At 40.0% G+C, this 16,813-nt stretch overlaps 1 protein-coding gene across 1 annotated transcript; it reads right to left on the bottom strand.

Moving 5' to 3' along the window:
- SLC45A2 (solute carrier family 45 member 2) lies at positions 1-15,473 on the bottom strand. The gene is made up of 7 exons (XM_009975689.3): positions 14,898-15,473; positions 13,646-13,822; positions 10,475-10,800; positions 6,554-6,697; positions 5,160-5,283; positions 3,997-4,202; positions 1-1,157 (listed from the first exon to the last, which is right to left on the bottom strand). Exons 1-7 carry the CDS (start codon positions 15,334-15,336, stop codon positions 933-935), a joined length of 1,641 nt encoding a protein of 546 aa, XP_009973991.3. The 5' UTR covers positions 15,337-15,473; the 3' UTR covers positions 1-932.
- Between the last annotated feature and the right edge of the window lie 1,340 nt (positions 15,474-16,813).

Here is a 16,813-nt window from a genome sequence, read left to right on the forward strand (position 1 = left end):
GCAGAGATGCTACTTTAAGGCAAATACAGTCATATCCAATGTCAATATATAAGTGGCTTACAACCATTCATAAAATTCTTATTTCAGACAAGTTTATTTTTTCAATTACAGTATCAAAGTCAAGAGGCTAGTTTTTTAAGAAGGAAGATGACAGCTGTTTCCCATAGATGGATCGTTTAGGTGCCTACAAGTGTATTTGCAGAGCAGCCTTAGGCAGACTTTCATCACAAGCTCAGTCACTTTCTTTTCATTTATACAGAGGCAACAGGATCCAGTATAAAATAACTACTTCACAGTTATGCCTTTAAACAATAGGCTTCAATCTTTTTTATATTCCAATCATCTTTCACATGCAAATCTGCTTGTGACAGTAGCTGGGAATTAACTGATCCCATTGAACAGTACTACTAATCATACTGCAATTGTACCCAGAACAGCCTCTGACAACTGTTTGATCCTCTTGCAGCTTTTGACTAACAGAGAGAATATCCCCAATCTTAAGATAACTGAAAAATAAGATAAATAACAACTTTCCTCCTAACTCTGTCCATTTTTATTACTTCTTCAATTTATCATATGCTTCATCTATTAAATTCCACAAATTGGTAATGAGGAGTTTTGTAATGACTCCTCACATAGGCCATTGAGATGCCATGGGCACACATATTGTCAAATGTAATAGCGTGTTAATACACTGAGGCCAGCAGGAATGAAGTAATAAAGTAGTCAAAATACAGAAGCTTTCAATCTGAGGCATCAGGCAACCAGTTTTATCAAGTCTCCATTTCATAAAGCTCTGGAATTGCAGCCGCTTTGAGGAGGTAAGAGAGGAGGATGTGCCAGCAGTCTTAGCACAGCAACAGCACCAGTGCTACTGAACCAGAAGGAAAATGCTCCCCTGGGAAGATTTCCTCCAATTGCTTCACACAGTCCTACTCCACATATCGAACACAGAAAGCAACAAAGCAGCAGCCGATCAGTGCCACTGTCGACGCCGAAATCACGGTGACCGCGCTGCCGGCAACGTTAACCAAGAGCCCCAGGCCCACACCAAGAATTATCTGGGCCAGCTGGACCATGCAGGTGAGAGCAGCACAGTCAATGCCCTTCCCTCGCTCCTGCTCTCCAGCTTGTTCCCCATCCTGCAGCTTCATGCTCTGCAAATAAGCACAAAACAAAACCCAGTGAAATGAGTCAGCACCGACAACCTGCAGCTCTCAGTCAATGACGTGACCCCCACGTGCGGCAATATAGGCCAACAGCTCTCTGCTTCCCTTCCGTTTTTTCTGCTTGTCCCACAGAGGGTACGGAATTCAAGCAGAGATTTTACAAGTGATAGCGGGTTTTCCAAGATCTCTCCAAATTGCCCATTTCTCCCATCTGTGATTTTTCCCTCTATACCTTCTTTCAAGGAAAGAAATTAAATTTGATCAGAAAAAAATAGCCATTTCCTTCAAGCTCGGGTCTCTTTGAGCTCTGGCAAACTGACACTTCACAGTATGGGACACCCTGTCATTGATAACTAAGTCCAATTCTCATGGTTGAAGGAGAGCCTCAAGGGATTGTTAAAATGAGTCAAACTATGTCCCACACACATACAGAGCATAATTTGTTATAATGGAGCACTGTGCTATGAATTTATGGCTCAAACCACATGAAAGTGTTCAGTACTAAAATCTAAATGTAATGCTTTTATTGCTGGTGAAGAAAAATAATCTAAAAGCAAATGTCCAGACTAGGATTATTCTACCCTACCAAAGACCATTATTAATAGCTGATTATCTGTATAGCTGCTTTGATATATATAGCAGAGCAAAAGGCTTCATTTACTGTATACAAGCATCTCATATATAAGCACCTTGTGAGGGTGGCTGATCACTGCAACAGCCTGACCAGAGGGGTTGTGGAGTGTCCATCCTTGGAAATACTCAAACCATACAGGTCATGACTCTGGGCTATCCGCTCTAGGTGGCCCTGCTTGACCAGGGGAGTTGGACTACATGATCTCTGGAGGTTGCTTCTAACTTCAGCTGTTCAGTGATTCCCTCCAGGAGGGAACTGTTCTGTTTTGTTGGGAAATTAGATGATAGATTACATATTTATTGGTCTTTGTCCATAGGCTGTTGAACGGAGAAGGTTGTGTTGTAACAAACGAGGTTTCAATGCCATAAGTTAGTCTTCTGATATCCAAACACTGTAGGCCATTAAGATGCTTTTTGCTTTTCACAAGACCTATTACACTGCCTTTGAGTCTTTACCACACAAAGCTCAAAGTACACAAAGTACTGGAGATAAACAGTCTCTTCCTAATCAAGTAGATAAAACTGAATTTGGATCTTAGGGAACAGCAGCACAGAACAAGAGTTGAAAAGGCAGCATTTTAAAACCCAGCACGTGATTTTGGTAGAATGCATAGTGAGGGAAAATGCCTGCTCTTTGTTCTAGAATTATACGGTCCTTTCACCTGAAGTATTTCCATTTTTAGACACAATTTTTTTTTAAATTATATCTATTTTGCTGGGCTGTGCCCAGTGTTCCTATGTGCCAGTAGCTCTGACCACAATTATATGAATGTGTAAATTAATGCAATCTTGCACTTGATTTTTCCTTTATATTTTTTCTGCCTATCTTGTACATTATAGAAGATTTGAGCTAAACCTAATTCTGTTAATATCAGATCTAACACAGAATTATATATGATTTCCCATCTGGCAGTGCAAGTACCATACACCAAACGAGAAACAATTGGTTGTCTTACAAGTAACATTTCAATGTATTAGCCTATTAAATATAAACTCCATACACACTTCAGCATATTTGATTTCACTTCTGTCTTGGAACAGCTCTGAATCAGAGCTAGACTACAATTTTGCCATTAATGCCTCTCTCTGAGTTGGTTGGCCCGAGTTTAGGATTGTGATCTCACCCTAAAGTGTGTTCCTTCCCTGTCCTTTGTTATATCTTTCTAAAACTCTCCATCATGATTGTTCTCTGTTGGACGGAACAGAGAAATTAACTGAAAAATTAGGAATCAGATTTATGAAATACTTAACCACACCGGGACATCCTCCTGGGATTCAATAGAATACCTGAGAGTTTTCTTGTATTCATCATTTAGATGGTGATGCTTAAAAGCTGTACAGAACAGTAGGACATGTTCTCAAGAACTTGATCTAGCCCTGTGCTGGTCTCAACTATGTTTCTATGTTGTTTTTCAATGATTCAACATTTCCTTAACGTTCCCAGATATAACAAGAACTTTTCCCAAGTCCTCTCGACTGTCCTTAATTCTTCTTGTTTCCATCGCTCTCACTAACTCAAGAGACTTGAGAGAACTTTTCTATTAAAGAGCTCAGCACTTTACAAGACATGAAGATTCTGCTGTGCGCAGTAACATGAGGTAAGGAATGTAAGCTTTTCCAGATTTTCATTGGAAACAGGATTCCATGTTGTGGAAGACCAAAACCAATCCCAGGCCTTTAAAGAGATAATGAGAATGTGGTCTGTAATTTAATACTGAACTATAAAACTGTTTGTACTTGAATTTCATATCTTTATTAGCTAACAGATTTTGTAACACTTTGCAATTAACTAAAAATTCTGCCAGCCTTTACAAAGTGGTTATTAAGCTTAGGAACTCAGAAGTCAAGTCCTCAGCTAATACATCTGGAAGGAATGGCAGAAGGAAGGTAGCACTTTAAGGCAACATAAGTGGAGCCCTGTTATCTGCTTACTGCCCAAAAGTGTATTGTAATTGCCTTCATTTCAGTGGTGATGATAAATAATTATTTGTCTCACTGCAGGTCTGTTTCAAGAGTTTGGAGCTGGTACCTTAACTCTCTCTGTCAGAAACTTTCCATTCATAACATGTGTCATCATAAATAGTTTGAAATTAAAATTAAAAGCTGCTCACAAGTTCTATCCAGTTTTCTCACAACATTGACTAAAAAGACCTAGACAGATATAAATTTAGCCTTCCTTAGACAGTGAACTCACCTCTTCTTCCCTGTGATATTCTGCAATGAGGTGGAATGGCACTGTGTAAAGTGTGCTGGACATGACACCGAAAAGGGAACATAGAGCCAGAGTGGAATAGACATTGGGAAATAAACCAATTAATCCAGTACTCAATCCAAAAAGTAGGTATCCAATGAAATAAAGTCCCTTTAATCCTATGTATGGCAGAAGCATTTTCTGCACATCTGTGAAAAGAAAGTGAAAATGCTGATAAGACTGAAACAAAACAGGTCATACTTCATCATTCAGCCTTTAAGGGGTTTTATTATGTAAAATGCAATGAAGGAGATAATCCTACTGATTTTGAAAGTTGTCTCAAATTACTGTAGGCATAAACTTGCCAAAGAATACTTGCCCTCTCTGGGGATAGTCTTACTGTGGCATAGCCAACTCCAGAGAAGTAGTTCACCATTCTAGAAGAACTGCCTTCACTGACAACCTCAGACATTTCTGCTATTTGATTATAATGAGAACATTTGGCATCAACCTCTGTCTGACCTGAGGAAGGTACTACAGACATGCCTGCTCCAAAGAGGTAAAGGTTTCCCTCAAGCCTCTTTTAGATGCTCAGTTCAGCCCCCAAAATGTTACTCATTTGAGCTTTTAGATTCAATTGCTTTTTTTAATCCTTATTAAGAGCTATGGTGAAATCTATCTGGGGAACTGTGATAGCATATTTACACATCATTTGAGAGAGCAAGGTTCATGGTTCTGGCAAGAACTTCTGCTGCTTTGTGAAAGAGCTATTCTATGAGAAATGCAGATGGGGAGAGGCCATCAGAGACACCTCTGAGAACCTAAAGCTACAGCACTGCTAGGTGAAAGAGCATCTCAGAATGATACTCATGGCATCCATTTTAGTCTGGCATTTAACTTCAGGATGATTTTCAGTGCTCAGGGTCAGTTCACATGCAGAACAATGCCTTACTCCCAAAGCAACCCCTGATCATTTGGTCAGGAACTGTTCATGTTAAGATTCAAGTTTCTTACAATGCTGAGAATTTAACATTTCTTAAAGATTTATTGTGAAAAAAAGCCCCAGTTAATTTGGCATTGATTTATTTTTTTAAACAATGGCAAATAGCAAACAGTTCAAACACTGTTTCAAAACACAGTGCTGGAGTACATTCCTGGGTACTTACAAGAATAGACTGATGAAGAAATTGCATTGATGCACAGCCCCCAGCATCCCATCTCTACTCCTGCTTTGTAGGTAAGGTAAAGCGTGGAGTTATGAGGAGCATAAGGACTACCCTGGTATACAACCTGAAAGAGACCACAAAGATCACAGAAAGTAAGAATGGACTGCATATATGTAATACCTCCTTCTTATGGGAAGAGAGTACTCAACACAGGGTGTCATCCCTGGTAGCACAGGTAACTAGCACCCAAGAAATCTGTTAAGCAGTGCCCTAATCATCCCTTCACACTTCTCCAGCTTTCACACTCATTTCTCCCAGATTCTCATACCCCAGGCTCCTCATCATTTGTTACCCTCTGCCTTTTCCTGGACTGTCCACCCTACACTGACTCATCTGTTCTTTTACCCTTGGGAGCCCGATTTCTCACTCTCCTTCTCTCTCCCCTTCTGCCTTCTTGCCTTAGCCTTTTTTCCCTAATTTATCTACAATTTTTTTTGTTTTGTTTTCTCTTTCAGGCTTACCCCAACACACTCATTTTTCCACCCAGTAATTGTCTTATTCATTTCCTTATCTAGGCAAGCAAAACTTTTTCTTTCAGTTGTTCATATAAACTGCAGGGGAAAAAAAAGTCCCTCTTACCTACAGAGATAAAAAAAGGCAAGGACATGGGAATACTGTGTGGAAATGACAGAAAAAAGGAAGCGGCAATGAGAGGATTTGTGCCAGGAGTAAGTATATCTGTACCCTAGAATAAAGGAGGCAGATAGGATTGTATAGGAAAGAATCACTGGCAGGGACATATGGTCTTACTGCCTTGGAATGGTGTGAAAAAGGGAGCACTGGGTATCACAAAGGCAAGCAATTGTTGGCAGAAGGGACTCAGGGAAAAATTTAAAGAGCTATGGCAGGGACAGCCAAATTCAAGGAGACAAGAGCTTTCAGCTAGGGGAGTCTGCAGTGCAGGTGAGCAGCCTTGTGCCAACAGTGCCCAAGCACCAGGACAAGGCCATCTGCATCCAGGCAACATCAGCATCACTTCAATTAGGAAACCCGTCCGTCTTGGAGCAGCACCACCACCACTCAAACCCAGGACAGAAGCCAAAGCCGAGAATGGTTGTGTTTGGAGCAGCTCCAGGACCTTCATTTAGAACAGTTAAATAGACACAAATAGTCTTACTAATACTAAAAGTTCTTCCCAAAAGATCCAATGGTCTGCCTCAGAATGAGGGACTGAGATCAATTAGCTGTTTTACAAAACTCTCGTTGAGCCATACAGATACAACCAGCTCTGCCACCACTGTCATTTCTCCAGGACTATAACACTGTCTAATTTCTTTTTGGTGGAGGACGAGATGCTACAAGGAACAAGAAGTGAGAGGATTTTACACTTTTACCTGTCCCATGAAATCCGTGAAGAAGAGCATGTTGGATAGGAAAGCCATCCATCCAAAGAGGTGGCTCACACACAGATAGCGATAATGGGATGGCATGCTTAAAAGTATCTTCAAGAGTGATTTAAGGGTCATCCGCCTTTGATCCTAAAAGCAAGTATTTAACAATGATACTGTATTATTGCCCTGAAGGCTAATACAATAGCTGACAGCTAATGAAGAAGGCCTCAGCATCTTTTAATTGCTAAACTTCCAAAGTTTTAAATTTGTTTTACCTAGGAAGGGTTGCTTGGGTACTGAGTGTCTTTCACTATCTATTTAATTTGTAGAGACATTGCCTAATGAAGTTATCTGATTCACAGAGACTCTAGGAGAGCTGGGGTACATCGGCAAGGATCTAACATTTCTTGCTGTTATAATCAGTAGGAATATTATTTACTCGTAGAACGAAGTTAAAATTTTCTGTCAAAACAGATTCAGCAGAGTTTAAAAAAAAAAAAAAAAACAAACAAAAAACAAAACAAAAACAGAAACAAAAGTTACTTATTTATGGAGACAATCAACTTTCAACTGAAAATTTAAATCTGACATGGAAAAAATTAAACTCAAAATACTTCCTGAGAATTAAAATGTATCCGTTGTGGAATATGGCACTTCTGAGACCTCATTCTCATTCCCTTCTATGTGCTAAATTCCCTAGAAAACTTCACCTCTTCTGGTGTATCATTACCATGAGATTTCCACTATGTAATGTCCTCCCCTCCATGAAGCAGGGAGAGACTGTGATGCACCACAGGAGGTGCAGCACCACTCAAAATCCTAGTGCTCAGAGAAAGTGAGCTATAGTACCTGAACATGACATCCCACAGGAGAAACAACTAATTTCCAAATCAAAACATTTTTGGTGCTGATTAACAAATTTCACTGATGGGGAAAACCAAGATTTCTCAATGCCCCACCTTATCTCTCTCCTCCTTGTCTGAGTCCTGTGCCCCAAAACTCTCGGTTTCTTTTCCAGTCACAGTCATCAGATCATTTCTATCACCCGAATATTTTTTAGTACTGTAGGTGTGCTTGATGTCAGGCATTCATGACACAGAATTCTAACTTCTTTAAAGCTCCTGCACTGTTCTTTGCTTTTAAAAAGAAAAAGGTATTATTTTATCTGTGCATGATGGAACACTTCCGATTTTCTCTAGTGATGTTTGGAGGCAACAGTGTTGGGAGAGATGGTAAGGGAAGCTGCATGGTCATGAAATGTGGAAGAACTGTAAAAGTTATGTTCAATAATGGAAAGCTGAATTTTGTCTTCAACTTGCTGTAAGATGACATTTTTTCCTTCTTCCAATGTTCTGCTTACTTTTCACAATTCTGCTTTCCTTTGAACTAGGTTATGCTGTAAGCTACTCTATGAAAAATCACCACATATAAAGTTGAAAAATACTTTGCTCCAGTGGGAGGTTTTTAATCCTCATAGGAATGCCAAAATTCAAGTTGCTGACTTTCACCTTGCACAGTATATTGTCCAAATCCCTTGGAATTTCTCTTGGCATCACCGTTTCTCTTAAACACAATATGCTTTCTATTCTTCTACAGTTATAAAAAACAAAAAAATTCTACGTTGCCTCATTAGTGCTATTATAATTACTATCATTTGACTTGGCTTCTTTAATTTGTTCAACTCTCCCACATAGTTTTTTTAAAACAGCCTTTCCAATCAAAGTGTTAACATAAGACTAGAAAACTACAAAGAACACTGCTGTAATTACAAACAATAATTTGATGGCTAGACAGAAATGCTTGCTTTCTATTTAGATATTTTAGAGAATGGAAATGGAAACCAAAATATTTAATGCACACATTCAGTACACACCAACACACAAACTCTGCACTGATATAAATGACGTGCTGAAGTTTGGCTCCATTTAAGTTCCTTAACCTCCAAAAGCTCACAATACTCAAGCATTTTCTCTACAAAATCACTACAACTCAAGGCCTAAGATGATTCATATGGATGCAGTGGAATTAATATGACTTGGCTTTTATGGCAGCAGATCCTGAGCAATTTGGCGCCAAGCTAAAAAAGAAAAGATGAATCACTAGGGATGTCTGTTCATACTGTAACAGATCAAATGTCATTAATAGTCATAGCAGCTATTAGCATGTAAGAGCACAGTCCTTAATTTACAAGATATAGGGCCATGATGCCTACGGCAAAAAAGGAGACACAGAAAAACAGGAAGCTGAACCATTTGTTCAAGGAAGCAATTACAGTAATGAATTAACTCAGAAAACATGTGCCACAAGAGACATATCATTAAGGCAGTGAGTGTCTAGAATTTATACATTCCCAGGCGCATCAAAGAAACATGAGACAGATCAAAGCACTGTGAGCCTCTGCCAGGCTATCCAGCTAAAAATATAGAGAGGAAGGCAATGGCACGAGTTTGCCCACAGTGGATGCCTGAGCTTCACCTTGGGTGTCAGACATCACTTAATCAGTGAAATTATTTCTTGCCAAGGTGGAGGCTACCCCAATCCATAGTCTGCTCCCCTTGTTTTCACTGCATCTCTCTTCTTCATTTACCTTCCTCTCTTTAGAGCCCGCATGGGCAAAGCAGTCAATGATACTCAGCATCTCTGACAATTTGGAGGATGCTCAGAGTGAACAGTCCTGGTGAAGGATGCTGGCTGCTCAAGCTGGCCTACATGGGGGAAACAGGGACAGCAACACAGTGTGCTAGCCATATTCTCCCAACAAATTGTTGTTTTGCTGTCTGCCCCTCTCTGTGCTTTTCTGGAATTCTCATCAGGCAGTGTTCATCATCTTTTATTCTACCTTTGTACTGTCCGATGAAATAATATTTTTCTTCAGGTTAGAAATACACAATGCTATTATAATACAAATGATAAATAGTGAAACATAATAAATCCCTTTTATTTGTAGCTTAAACATGAGTTTAGTTTTCTAACTATCTACACATTATCAGTGTTTTTTATCTGATTTATCAAGACCTGTATCAGAAGTGAAATTAAAACAAGCAACTACTTCATCACTTATTGTTATCCTAGGAGCCAGATGTATACATTAGCCTTTGCTTACCTAGGGTACCATGAGAGTGCAGTGAGGATTCCTAGCACTAAAAGTCATCAACAAAACAGTAAAAATTATCTGTTCCCAAGACCATTCTAGAAAAATGCTCTCCAGATTTTTTTCAGGTAGATTTACCTTTTCCTAGTTGCCTTAGATTGAAGCAATCTCTCATAAAAATGCAGCAGAAGCAAAATAACAGTGATGACTTGAAAGTACTCACTATTCTCTCCCACCTAAAAGTTCTGCCAAAGACGCAGCTACAACATCACATCAAAATAAAACTAAAACTCCAGGAGACAGGTGGCATTGCTGTAGGAGTAGCAATTTTAAACACATTAGTACTGTCAATAAATCTTCAATGAAATGTTAAATAGCAGCAAACCCAAATGTTTAATAGACCAGGGAATAAACATTTCATGTGTAATACATATGAAAGTGTGTGGACTTTAGTGTGAGTTACAGATTTATATCAAAGATTAATTGTCTGTAGTCCTTGTTCACAGTCTGATGTTAATTCTATCAGGACTAAAGGACAACGTAGATCCTCTTGACAAAATTCACATGAGGAGGATATCAAGAGATTGACGCAGAACCTGATTCTCCCTCATCCCTGACAATTGTTCAAAACACCAGGACTAGTCTGTCTGACCCCTCTTACTGGAAATACTTTATAAATAAATAAAAAATAAAGGAGGCTTTCTCCAGACCCTGTATCCTGGTGGATTATTCTATGTGTGTGAAAGGGCTCCATTCCAAATAGTCAGCATTAGCTAACTGAAGGGTCTCCAAGGATGCAACGATATGGCTTACAAAATCACTTCTGTACTTACCTCTGTACGTGACGTAACAGTGCATTTCCCTGGTTTAGCTGCAGCCTTTGTTTCAGTACAGGTCGATTTTAAGTAGCCATTCTTGATTTCCTCCTCTATGGAGCTATATTTATAGGATTCAGTCACTTCCAACAAGAACTTTGTCTCTTCATTTTCGTATCTGAGTGGGACTTCAGGAATACTGCGCAGATGTACAGTAAGGCAGATTAGGAAAACCAAGGCTGCGAAGAAGAAAATCACCTGGAATTCTGATGCCAAGGAATATCCTAGTACAGTTTGACCCCAATCCACAGCACCTGTCAGGTAACCCAGGGCTCCTCCCAAACCTATGGGGGTGGAAGAAAAGGAGAAAAAAGATCTACTGGCATTGATAAACAAAGAGTACACAATACCCTTAACATGTGATCCCCTCTAGAAATGACTGAATAATCACTTTTCAGATATTAATCACAAGAAATAGGAATACTGAGCTAATCACATATATGTGCAGTTACCAAAACATCTCTTGAAAAATCTCAGCTCTGGTAAACAGAGGTCTACAACAAATGCCTGAACATACAGTGGCATGGGCCTCCATCTCTTGTCTTGACTCTTTGAGGCTTTGTTTTCTTTGAAACAGTAGGTAATAGAAACTGAAGTTCTACTGACATGTATGGGCTTTTTTCAACTTCATAGAACAAACAAACATTTTTAAAATTCTAACAAGACTATCTATGGTTTACACTTTGCAAAAGGTATTTTATGTAGCTGATCTAAACAGAAATACTGTCTCCATCTGAAATTTAAAAAAAAAAAAGGAAATAAAACCCAACACATTATTTTGTAGTTATCAAAATCCAAGTATCTCGCCACTCTGAAAATAAAACAAAAACGATCAAATACAAATGCGAAATTCCATTTAGTGATTTTCTTGGAAAACTTAGAATAAAAGGTAAAATGAGAATGCTTCCTTATGCCTTGAAGTTACTAAAACCAGCATTCAGTCTGATTTTTTTACGTCTTCTTTTTGTTACTTGTGCACACAGTTTCAGAAGCACACGGAAGTGTACACTGCTACATACAGCACAGAGGTCTGGTAGGGGAAGCAGCTTTGTAGAGTCCTGACATCTTGTTAACCAGGCGGCTCTGCACTGTGTGGGAGTTAAGCAGGATAGAAGCATTTGAAGGACTTCAAAGGATTTCTGCTCTTCTGCTTAGGAGAACTGAAGACAATGTATGGCACAACCATTCTTGTAAAAAGTAACAGAGGTAACAGGACCTATATTTGCTTCACCTACGAAACATGGGATTTTTATTTCACTCTGGGCTTTCTGTACTTTTTTCCCTCTTGGGTCTGATTATGGCCCTCCATCATTGTGTGCTACTGAATTTTACAGGAGACGGTATCCTCGCTTCACATGAAAACTAACCAAGCTGTTAATAACTTTTTGAAGAAAAACTACACTAAGTGTTTGCACAGAGTGAATGTTTGATGTTTGAGGTCATCTTTGCATACTGTTTTAATAAAAAGCAATCATGATACTGGAATACAGTCTGAGTATTGCATATTGGATATATGCACTCTTCCAGTTGTCTCAGTGGTCATAAGTTTCATAACTGAAAAGCTATTGAGTTTCATGTTTAAACCTTAAACTGAAGACAAACTGGAGAGAAAGATCTGGGATACCTAGAATAAAAAGAAGGAACTTAATAGGTGAAACAAAATAATATATAAAACAGAAGACAAAAGAAATGGGAAGATTGCTGTCTGTGTCTAATAGGGATAGAACAAGGAATGATAAATGTAAATTGTAGGGCATGGATATTAAGATTAGATTATAGGGAAAACTGTCTAACAACAAGGGCAGTGAATTGCTGGAACAGACTGTCTTGGGAGGGCTGCAGAACCCCTGTCAAGGAAGGATTTCAAGAGTAGGCTAGGAAGGATTAAGATACCTATGATCCTGCTACAGAGGGCACAGAATGCTGGACCAAATAATGCAAGCTGTTCCACTCTTATTTGATGTGCTTTGACCCACATCCCTTTCCACAGGTCAGTAGACAAATGAGTCACCTAAATCTGTAGCTCCAAATTTGGAAATCAAGCCTTTTTAGCAGCATCCAAGGAAAAAATGCAACCAGACTTCTACTAAAGACAAGAATATACATAGAGACTGACTCCCCTCTCTGTCCAAACAAGAGATTGCTAAAAATTTTATGTGTCAGTCTGTAATTGGTAACACTTTTTTCATTCCCATGTGGCTGTAAGATTCCCTTAAATCTGTGTTCCTGGACACACTTCTTTCATATGTCCAAAATCAGCCTGTCATCAATAGCTACTACACCTCCCTCCTTGTCTAGAGCAACTGTCACTGAATCTACATGCCTCTGCTCTTGGTGTAGCTCGGTAGCCACAAAAATCTGCATCAACACAGATTGCGTGACTTCTCATCTGGTCTGGTTTTTGTCTTGTCCTTTCACTGCTCTCAGACACAGCTGGAAGATCCTCCAGATTCACATTACAGGTATGCAGCCTCATGTGTCTCCTCTGTCCATTTTCTTAACACAGAGCTCAGGCAGTGCAGGTTTCCTTCTGTAACTCAGCAACACTTCAAACATATAAAGGCAAATGAAGCCCTTACTTCATTTGCAAGAGCCTGGACTGAACTACTTGGATCTATTTTGTGGAAGTTGCGAGGTTCTGAATTTTACACAGGCCTCCTGTTTCTGTACAGGAAGGCAGCACATATTGGAGCACTGCTGAAGAATGGAAATCAACTATTTTGGTCTGTGCAGCTCTTGCTCTACGTCACATGCCAAGTCAAAAATGTTATTTTTGTGTGCTATGGCAAGCAAAAAAGTTACATCCCTTAATTTTCGCTTCAAAAGAAACTTGAAAAAAATCAGAACTGAAAACACTACTTAACTTTTTAAAATAATTAATTGCTCTTACTTAAATCATGGCTATGTTGCTGTAAATGTTTATCCCTGTAGCCTTCTGCAGCAGAATTCTTGTAGCAGCAATCACAAGTTGCTGTTCTCTGGAGTAGTGAAAACCCAGCAACAAAAGACTCGTGACTGAAGCGCGAGATCAGATGATCAGTTCATTCAAGATTAGAAACACAGTGAGGATAAAATCCATTCAATTACCTCCCCCCACTTCAAGAGGTAGGGAGGAAAAGATATGAGTACCTGTAAAGAGGGCGTGGTAATGCAGACCCTTCTCTTTATCCTGATGAGAGCAGACATCAAATAAATACGCTTTGATGGGGCCATCAATAAAATCAGCTGAAAAATCAAAAAGTACTACTCCCAGCATGGTAATGACTATTGCCCACGTCCGCTGCTTGTCTCTCTCACCGATGAAAGCTACAAAAAGAAAAACACCCTCATTCTGACAGCAACAGTGCCATGTTCTGCAAAACCACATTTTATCTTTCCTGATCCAAATCTAAACAATGCTCAGTTATGCAAGAGAGAGCAGAATCACATCAGAGCAGCAGTCTGTGTAGCACTGAGCTGTGCTAGGTTGACTTACTGCCTTGAGTCAGCACAAGCTCAGGGTACTCCAAGCTCCACAATCAAGAGCATCAACTAGCCTTAATCTACTCCTTCGCACCTTCATGGCATGCTCTGGTAGCCTAACACACATGCATTTCACAGTACTTTTTAATTTTATTTGTCCCACTCTTCCATTGCTTTAGATAATCAAGAGTTGAGTGTAACATCTCTTTTTGGGCAAATCAATACAAATATATTCAACACCAATGATACCCAGGAAGAGAGAGTAGATCTATCCATAAAAACACACACCTCCCCCATCTGCCAAGTCATAATGACAGCAACAACTTTCCATCAAGACTTTGAGAAGCTACATCTCAAGTTGAAATATAAGAGTGTCTAGGGATGTCACTCCTATCTGATTTTGCACATTCCGGGTGCAACATAGTTTCCAGGGAGTTGTAGATTTTTATTATTCACCGGCGTAACACAGTCCTGAGTCAAGCCGGTGCTGCAGTAATTGAAGATACATATTTTGAATGGCAACCCATCTAAAATAGGGATTAACAGATACTCAGTTTGGATGTGTATTACATCACACCAACAATAATGACCATTTAACTTAACAAGGTAGATTTTAGTTTGTAAAAACTTCTCTGGGCCTGAGCAGTGCTTTACTTGTATGAACTGATCAGGCAACCACACAAGCATACAACACACTGATCACATGCAGAAACACAGTACACTATGTACAGGGTACATAACATGCAGCATTAGGATTGAATGTATATGAAGATTCCCCAGCTCCTTCAGTGCAGCTGAGTAATGTTACCCAATTTTAACACTCCATTTTAGCAAGGAAAAAAGGAACCCCTCTTTTCTTTATGATTCAAAAGGCTAGGATGAGTTTTGTCTGTCAGCATAGCACACGCCCCTCACTCACCTGAGATCATCACGTCCCCATTGAGGTACAAAGCCATGCCTAACAGCATTATGATGCCCAGACCCAGAATGTAAGGCCGCCTCCTGCCCCAGCTACAGGTGCAGTTATCACTGGCTGAACCTACCACGGGCTGCAGCACGAAGCCCAGGACAGGGCTGATGAGCCAGACCAGGCTGTAGAGGTTCTTGGGCAGCCCTACACTGAGCAGCACCGGCGTGACAAAGGCGGCCTCCACGGCATAGCAGAACTCCCGGCCGAACATCGCCATGCTGTGCATGACTAGCCTTCCCACCGCTCGCTCCCTTGGCACCACTGCTCCAGTCCTCGTCATGGAGTGCAGCCCAGCCTCCCCCTTCTCGCAGGTGCTGTCCATGTCGGCCTTGGTCACCTCAGAAGGGGGTGGAAGAGCCCTGTGGGAACTCTCTTTCGTTAAGGTCATCGCTCTGGCTACACGCAGCACTCTGGCAAGTCAGTGCTGCCGGCCCTGGCTGACATGGAGCCCAGGTCATATGCCAGGTGGGATTGGTCTGTGCTGGGGGAGGGACTCACATACTTTCATGGCTCTGCGATCACAAGTTATGCAAGGAAGGGGGCGGGGAAGCGTGTGTTCACATTAGCAGATCTGAGCTCTTGGGAGTCTGCAAAGCTCCCAACTAACCACAACTAAAGAACTACTGTTCAGGCATGAAACAGAAATATAACGGGAACATTCATCACATGGGTAGGGTTCAGGATTAGCCAGACGCAAAACTGTTCCTCTTGCTGCTGCAAGACAGCAGTGATACCAAGAATCTAAAGCCCTCATCTTTCCTGTTGTTCGAGCAGGGGGAAAAAATCTCTAATATACATCCAGAAAAGGATCTCAGTACACTTCATAAAGATAAGTATGTGACCCTACCTATTGCTCTAGAATGCCAGCGGGAGATAAAAAGCTTGACAGAAGTCTATCAAACAGCAACTACCAAATGTGCTTTTTTGTATCTGCTGTGTGCCTCCCTCAATACAACTGATTATTTTCTTGGTATCTGAAAAACAAAGGATATCAGGATCACTTAGGGTTTTTTAAAACAGTCTTACCTGCCAAGAGAAAGCCTTAAAAGAAATCTGTAGTGGCATACCTTAACTGTACCTTTCAGGTAAGCCACCTGAGTGAGGCAGCTGATCCAACCTATGCTGAAGTTAACATGAGTTTGACTTCAGCTATTTTGGGGTCAAAACTTAGACGCACTGGAGATTACATTTGACCATGTTTATTGTTCTCCAACATGATCAAATGCATCTGGGACTAAGCAAATTGTCAAATCTTACTGTAAAGCTGTGTAATATTCAGTAGTCTACATCAGAGTGATTATTAGCTGGAAACTTAAGACGCTTTTGTTGATTGTTTATCTAATTGGTAAAGACCTACTAGATAATTCTTGCTTCCAGGCAGATGTTTATGTTGTAGAATGTAAGATTTTTTTATAGTAATAATGCTGACCTTCTTGGCATGGCACATGTAAAATGAGCCAAAGTGCATCTCAGCTTTGGAAGTCTTTGTAAGCAACAAACATCTTCAGCAAGGTAAACACTGACAAAATTATCAAAAACCCCAGCTCCTCATATCATAATTCCTCGCATGTCAGACTAAAGAAAACTGTATTAAGGCCATGTAACTAATTCTTTTAAAACCATATTTTCTTTTGCCTTAAAGGACACTGTTTCAAATGACAGTTTAATTTTGAAGGAAATGAAAACCACCATGGAATAACCATTGCTTAAAACCTGTGAAGCTAAGTTGCCTACTGTTTTCCCAAAAAGAGATGGAAGGTTTAATACTTGGCAGTTATCTTAAAATAACAGATTTTATTCTGAAGTGATTTTCTAGGCAAACTGAAATTCCAAATGTAATATAATCAGGAGATTGCAATTAAGAA

The sequence above is a fragment of the Tyto alba genome, unplaced genomic scaffold, assembly GCF_018691265.1.
Source record: "Tyto alba isolate M040663 unplaced genomic scaffold, T.alba_DEE_v4.0 Super-Scaffold_42, whole genome shotgun sequence".
NCBI classification, from domain to species: domain Eukaryota; kingdom Metazoa; phylum Chordata; class Aves; order Strigiformes; family Tytonidae; genus Tyto; species Tyto alba.

What these genes read in the sequence shown, in the direction of transcription:
- SLC45A2 (XM_009975689.3), bottom strand. Translation starts at nt 15,336, where the DNA reads ATGACCTTAACGAAAGAGAGTTCCCACAGGGCTCTTCCACCCCCTTCT. An exon ending in TGGGGACGTGATGATCTCAG is followed by an intron (nt 13,823 to 14,897) that starts GTGAGTGAGGGG and finishes TTCTTTTTGTAG; the next exon opens with CTTTCATCGGTGAGAGAGAC. An exon ending in TTACCACGCCCTCTTTACAG is followed by an intron (nt 10,801 to 13,645) that starts GTACTCATATCT and finishes CCACCCCCATAG; the next exon opens with GTTTGGGAGGAGCCCTGGGT.